The sequence below is a fragment of the Myotis lucifugus genome, unplaced genomic scaffold (assembly GCF_000147115.1).
Source record: "Myotis lucifugus unplaced genomic scaffold, Myoluc2.0 scaffold_92, whole genome shotgun sequence".
Taxonomy (NCBI): Eukaryota; Metazoa; Chordata; class Mammalia; order Chiroptera; family Vespertilionidae; genus Myotis; species Myotis lucifugus.
This window is the reverse complement of record NW_005871140.1, coordinates 2606910-2614570: the sequence shown is the minus strand read 5'-3', so window position 1 is coordinate 2614570 and position 7661 is coordinate 2606910. Positions and strand designations below refer to the sequence as shown.

At 37.6% G+C, this 7661-nt stretch overlaps 1 protein-coding gene across 1 annotated transcript; it reads right to left on the bottom strand.

Moving 5' to 3' along the window:
• Nucleotides 1-1679: 1679 nt before the first annotated feature.
• FSHB (follicle stimulating hormone beta subunit) lies at nt 1680-4489 on the bottom strand. The gene is made up of 2 exons (XM_006091605.1): nt 4306-4489; nt 1680-1995 (listed from the first exon to the last, which is right to left on the bottom strand). Exons 1-2 carry the CDS (start codon nt 4462-4464, stop codon nt 1765-1767), a joined length of 390 nt encoding a protein of 129 aa, XP_006091667.1. The 5' UTR covers nt 4465-4489; the 3' UTR covers nt 1680-1764.
• Between the last annotated feature and the right edge of the window lie 3172 nt (nt 4490-7661).

The window sequence follows — 7661 nt, the reverse complement described above, 5'->3', positions numbered from 1 at the left end:
TGTCAAAATATTGTAGAGAATATACCTGTAAGCCACACTCAATACCAGATTTGAGTGGACAAAGCTGATTATTAATTCCTACAATTTTGCATCGCTCCTTGCCATGATTACTTCTTAGTATGGTGGGGGAGTCACAGGAGAGGTGGACTAAGAGCTAGGAAGCCAGGGTTCTAAACCTAGTACTGCCATGAACAGTCTTTGTGATGTTGAGTGTGATCTTAACATCCTTGATCTTTAATTTTTCCATGTCAAACATTTAAGAAATGAACTGGAGAATCACCAGGGTCCCCACCCACTCTGTGATTCTCCCTTAGCTTTGTTTCTCTATTACATCAGGAAATAACTTCAAAAAATGACAGGAAATTTAAAGAAGTACTTTTAGAAATGCGACCAAATCATTTTTAATATTTTCAAAGGCGAGGACATAAAATATTCACAGAAGCATTAGGAATTATACATTAAGATTTTTTCTGTTACTATTATAAACATGCACATATGTTAGCTGTTTGTGAAAAAAATTCAAATTTATGACTCTAGTGGCTAGCATCTTTATTTTAAAAAATTAAGTAGGATTGAATAAGTTAGTTAAAACATTTTAAGTGTGAAACAAGTACATAACTTAGAGAGGTAACATCTTTAAAAAATCAATTCATGAAACAGTTTCAATATGTACCTTCTTGAAAGAAATCATAGATTTGGGAGAACGTGAATAAACAAAAGAGAAGACTGATATAGAGGATTCTAGAAAGCAGGTTTTCTTTTTCTTCATGGCGAATTCTTTCTAAAAGAGCTATTTATTTACACAGATGTATTTGTAGATAAGATAAATGCACTTAATAAGTTGATGAAATTGCTTTCAAACCTACTTTCAAATCCCCTTCTATTCCAAGGAGCGAATCCAGTCCAGAGGGCAGGGTAACACATTTTTGTTTTCTTTTGTTTTACTTTCAGAGGGAGTTTTGCGGGAGCCTGGCAGAATTTGTTCAATTTATTTAAATGTTGGAATAGATGTGGGCTAATTTCCATAGGCCCACATTAACATTTCTTGATTTTGCCCTTATCTAAAGGGCTTGGTAGTAATAGCTTGGAAATCTTAGTTCCCATCTGTACCGAGCAATTCATAGAGGTGCAACCTGTCCCGTGTGCCAGAGGAGGAGAGATGAGGTGGAACTGATGCCCTCATTCCCATGGACTGACTGGCATTGTTGGGGCAGCCTCATCAGCCATCCTTTTTCAGTGTTTTCCTACCCCCTACCTTTCTGTTCTTACTTTCCTTTAGGAAGCCATTGTTGAGTTTCTTACTAAGTTCCAGTCATGGTGTTAGTACTGAGGCTACAATGATGAAGAAGATGCTGGCCCTGCTGTTGAGGGCCCAAGAGTCCATCAGAAGAATGCAGCATCTAGTACTTTCACCCACTCCCATCCCATTTCTGGGTGTAGGTATCCCTATCCAAAGGGAAAGGGATTGACTAAGAGGGTTTCTAAGATTAATAAACAGAAGGTACCCATGTGTCTATAAGTTAAGTAAGACTCAATAAAACTTAAGGAACCCGATTTAGATACAGGATGGAGTGGTGCCAGGCTCCTGGCTCCACCGCTCTCAATTCTTGCACTTTCAAGTTCTGGAGAGGCCGGGGTCAGTGGGGTCTGATGCTTCCCTAGCCCACAGTGGCTTGCAGCCTTTGCATGTTGTACACACATGGACTTTTCAGATATCTTGGTCCTTCAGGACAGGGGTAGGCAGCCTAAAATGTCCATTGCTCCTTATTCTTTTATTTCACTGAAGGAGCAGTAGCTGGGCCCCAGGCCTTGCACGGTGCAGTCGGTACTGTCTCTGTTACACTTGCCACAGTGACATTCAGTGGCTACTGGGTACGTATATACGGAGTCTGCATGGTGAGCACAGCCAGGCACTCTCACTGTCTCATACACCAGCTCCTTGAAGGTACATGCTTTCTGGGTATTGCGCCTGGTTGGGTCCTTGTACACCAGATCCTGAGGAGTTTAGGAAGGAGAGAGTTAGGTTACAGTATTCTGGGAGTTTTTGCTTAGCTTAATCAAAATGAGATAGGAATTTAATACTGCTTGCTCTAACATTTACCCATTAAAGCTCACTTACGGAATACCTAACTAAGGGAACATGATCTCATAAATGACCTACCTATATGCTATACCATGTTCCTGGTTGTTCTGGAAATCTTACAGAAAATATAATTCATTCCTTTTATTCCTTTTCCTCCTTCTGTCTTTATCAAAATATTAATTATTTTTCAAACCATAGAGAGACTTTGAATATATCAAAATATATTTTTTAATATAGAAAAATGATGAGCAAGGGAGACATGACAGACATTTTAAGTTGACTTTTTGTTGTTGTTGTTGTTAAACCTCATCTGAGGACATTTTTGCATTGATTTTTAGAGATAGTGGAAAGAAGGTGGAGAGACAGACAGAGAGAAATATTGATGTGAGAGAGACACATCGATTGGTGGCCTCCTGCACCTGCCCTGGCGCTTGCAACTGAAGTACATGGTCTTGACCGGAATTGAACCCAGGACCCTTCAGTCAATAGGCCAATACTCTGTCCACTGAGCCAAACCAGCTAGGGCTTAAGTTGACTTTTTGTACTTAGTTGAAAGCTGTGTTAATGACAACTTAAACCATAAAACACTGAGGTTTAATTTCTCAATAAACATTTCCAAATACATTGTCCCTGTGTGTTTTTAGAAGGTCAAAGAGACATAATATGGGATGTTAATGCTTAGTTTAACATGACTATAAAGGCTCACATAAGATTTTAAATATTCTAAGTCCTGTAGACATTTTCTTGCCTTAAGTGCTTTATATTTTTCAGTGCTCTCAGTTTCAAAGGGTACAAGGTTTGCATATAAGACATTTTAATCCAGGAAGAAGAGGTGTGTCCTAACACTTTTGAATAAAAAAAATTATTTGCACTGAGGGAAGAAATTATCACAGCTGTTTAGTTTATTTCAATATCATGCTACCAAATGAATATCCTAAGAAGGTACAATAAACTGTACATTAAGTGGAGGTTGATCATACTTATTTGCTACCAATAAAGTATATTTCATTAAAAAGTTGCTATTTTGCCCTAACTGGTTTGGCTCAGTGGATAGAGTGTCGGCCTGCAGATAGAAGGGTCCCAGGTTTGATTCTGGTCAAGGGAATGTACCTCAGTTGCAGGCTCCTCCCTGGCCCAGGGCCTGGTTGCGGCTGGTGCAGGAGACAATCAATCTACGTGTTTCTCTCACATTGATATTTCTCTCTGTCTTTCCCTCTCTCTTCCACTCTCTCTAAAAATCAATGGAAAAAATATCCATGGGTGAGGATTAAAAAAGTGAAAAACAAACAAACAAACCTAACACACACACACACACACACACACACACACACACACACACACACACACACTATGGAATTCTGCATAAAAAAACCAGGTGTAATAGGAGGCAAAAATAAAGAAAAAGTAGGAGCTGCCTTCTTACTTGGATTGATGCAAAGAAACTGTGTGACTACAAACTAGTAGTTTTATGCCTCTGTGCCTTGGTTTCCTCAACAGTATAAAGAAGTGAGTGGGTTTGCAGATTCATTTGGTTGTAACAGTCTGCAAGGATTGAATGTGTTCTCAGGATGGTTGCTGGCATTTGTATTCAGGAGGGACAATACGGCAGTGTTTATAATGTGGCTGTTTGTGTTTTTATGTGGCTGAGAAACATATTTTGGTACTATCTCCATTGCAAAGATATAGCTTCAGTTACGTAGAAATAGAAATACATGACATACATGAAATACATCTTCCTAGAAATGAGCTTTTGGCGAATATTGTAAATCTTCTATTACTAAATATATGTATGCTTGCATGTTTACCTCTCTATATGTAAAATCTATCATAGAATTCCTTTTTATTTTATTTTTGACTTGCAGTTTCTTTTTTGTTCTTGATTTTTTTGTTTTGTTTTATTGCTTAAAGTATTACAAAGAGTATTACATATGTCTCCTTTTTTCCCCCCTTGACATTCCTTTTTATTTTAATGCAGAGTTGGCATACTGCCTGATTGATCAAATCAGATCTGAGGCCTCCCTAAATTTACCCTAATCAAATTCAAACCCAAATATCTAACTGATATCATGGTAATTCACCTTAATCATAACACAGACAGTATTTGGCTAAGGGACTCATGGCTATTACTTTGAAAACTTAAAATATGAATAAAATGGGAATTAATAAAAATTGTCTTCAATAGGCCCTCAGCACCCTCACTTCCAGCAAAGCAGAGTTCCTACCCGGGTGTAGCAGTAGCCTGCACACCAAGTGGTGTTGATACTGAGGCAGAAGCGACATTCCTCCTTCTCCACTGTGATGGTGATGTTGGTCAGCTCACAGCTATTGCAGCACATTGCTTTCCAGCAACAGAGAAGAAAGTACAACTGGACTGACTTCATCCTGGACTATGAAGCAAACAAAGCCATGAGAAAACAAAACCCAAAGAGTTATAACCATTACGTAAGTGGACCAAACCAAAGTGAATTGGTTTACTCATCTGCCCCAATCACATTTGCTGCAGCAATTATTTTTCTTCCTAGTTTGTTGAACAAATAGTTGTTCTTACCCTCCTCCTTCTTCATTTTTTTTTTGTCAAAGTAGAAACATAGGTCAAAACTCCAATATAATGATGTAAGTAAAGCAGTTTTTAAAGATTAGAGTATTACTCCTAATTGTCTTAAAATGATTACTCTGAAGAAAATAATTGTGATCATCATATTTGTCCCTGTGTTATCATTTTAAAGATTATTTTTGTTTAAAAATAAGAAGAGCCGAAACCGGTTTGGCTCAGTGGATAGAGCGTCGGCCTGTGGACTGAAAGGTCCCAGGTTCGATTCCGGTCAAGGACATGTACCTGGGTTGCGGGCACATCCCCAGTAGGAGATGTGCAGGAGTCGATGTTTCTAACTCTCTATCTCTCTCCCTTCTTCTCCGTAAAAAATCAATAAAATATATTTTAAAAAAATAAAAATAAAAAAATAAAAATAAAAATAAGAAGAAAATTCTGTCCTACAAAATTAGTTCATCATTGTTAGCATCTCATAAATATTTTCATTTGCTTTTACTCACCTTTGTTTGTTTCAGAGGTCTATAAAGTCAATTGCATGCTAACAGGGAGTATATGCTGTATTACCATATTTAAGAAGCTAGGTTGACAAACCCAAATTTCCTACTTGACAGTTCAAAAGCTCTAGATTTTTTTTCCAGATCCTGAAAAATCTGTAATTTAGAAAGTAACTGTCACTGCTTGATAACTATAGGTGCTGAGACTTACCTGTGGTCCACTGCCTTGTCTGGGGAAAGCTGTAGACTGAGTTAAGTCTCAGTTCACCTTTTATACAATATTGTGTGCAACTAACACCTTGTGGATTTATCAGGAATTAATAAGACCAGTGTTATCCTGAAGCTTGCTGTAAGTGAATCGATGTTTAGATAGACAGGGAGATCAAGCCTTACTAAAGTAGTCTAAACGAAATAGATCAAGAAAAATAATGTTACCAGAGATGATGATTTTATACAAATTAAATTTGATATAGTAGCACACCCACTCCTTTACCTTGTCAAATTAAATGTGACTCTAGGTTTTTCCTTTGTATCTTTAACTTGGGGGATTCAGAATCCTTTCCAAATATTGCTTTGGCCCTGTCGAGGAGGTGCATCAAAATTACATGGTTATTTAATAAATTGCTCTGTGATCATATTGAAAACTGTTAGGAAAGAAACAAATAGAAAGTGTTTCGTGATCTGACTCCTAGCTAAAGTATAAACCATATTTAGTTTTGCCTCCTACATCTAGATTCCCTTACCTCAAATGTTATTTTTGATGCTTTATTTGTAATTCTGTAAATATTCTGCTGATTTATCTCTTCAGATCTTTGCACTTGCAATGCTTATCTTACCTGAAAAGTCCTTCCTTCCTTTCTGTGTTCTCTAACATCACTCCCAGCCTTTGCAAATTTCTCAACCTTTAACATTCACCTCCCAGAGTTTTGAATGGGAAACAGAAGAGAACTTTAATTACCACCTTCTACCTCTGTTTTGTACAGTAGACTGTGAGCTCCTTGGAGACTGGGTTTGATTTGTTTAAAATATTTATTAACTAATCACTGTGTCTGGAGCAAAAGAACAATGGTGGGAACATTAGGATATGATGTCAGAGATACAACAGGAGTAAAATGATGTAGGACCATTTAGGCCAATGAAAAGACTTTGGTGTAGATTGTCTGTAAGAGGGGACCAATTGTAGGATTTTGAGTAGAGGAGTGACATGATCTGATTTAGGTCTAAAAGTATCCTTCTGGCTGCTGTGTAGGGAACAAAAGCAGAAACAGGAGACCTATTAGATGCTATTGAAGCAACCAGGTGAGAAATGATATTTGTTCAGATTAGTGTGGTAGCAATGGAGGTAATCAGACATAATCTGATTCTGGATATATTTTGAAAGTAGAGCCAACAGAATTTTCTGATGGAAGAATTTGAATGAAAGAAGAGACAATGATGACTCTAAAGATTTTGGCCTGAACAACTTGAAAGATAAACTTGCTGTCAGTTGAAATGGGATGTCTATAGATGTAGTAAGTTTTTGGAAAAAGATAAGTTCAGTATGGACATGTTGAGCTTTAGGTGTCTTTAAGACATAAGTAGAATGCTGAATCTGAATTTTGGGAGAAATAGTACATTGGCTGAAGATATAAATTTGGGAGTCATTGACATGAGCCTAGAAGAGTGGGTATAAGTAGAAAATATAAAAGGACCAAGAGTTGAGCTTGGTATATTCCAACATCAAGAGGTTAAGGATAAGATCAAGTGTTTTTCTTCCTTTTTCCAAAGGAAACTGAGAAGGGCCATTAAGAAAAGAATGAAATGAAGAGAAGCCAAGTAAAAGAGAGTATATCAAGGAGGAATGAGTGACAACTGTGCCAAATGCTGCTGACAGGTTAAATAAGATGAGGACCTTGAATTGTGCAATGTACATGGCAATGTAAAGGTCACTAGTGTCCTTGGCTAGAGAAGTTCCTTTAGAGGAAAGGGATCAAAACTTTGATTAGTGTGTGTTTTAGTGATTGGAAAGAGATAAATATTTAAAAAGTTGACATAAGCAACTTTTCCCAGGAGTTTTGCTACAAAGATGAGCAAAGAAATGGATGATTTGATAAAGTGGAAGTGGGGTAAATATCATTTTCTTTTTATGTTTAAGATGGGAGAAATAATGGTATGTTTGTGTGGTGAGGCAAATGATCGAGTAGAGAATGAAAAATGATGATGTTGGAGGAAGAGAGGAGAATTTCTGGAGTATTCTTGAGTAAGAAGAGATGGGTTTTAGAGCACAATTGGAGGAACTGGCTTTAGACAAGAAAATGGAGAGTGCATCCCAATATCAGGTGGGAGGCAAATGTGGGTGCAGATCCTGGTGGTTAGGGAGATGTAGTGAGTATAGATAATGGTGATTGGGTAGGTGTGGTGAATGCAGATGCTGTGGGTAGGTAGGTGTGGTGAGTGCAGAGGGTGGTAAGTGTTTTTATTTTCTCAGTAATGTAGAATGTAAGGTTATTATCTGAGGATAAGGATGGTGAATTAATTGTCCAGAGTTTGTGGA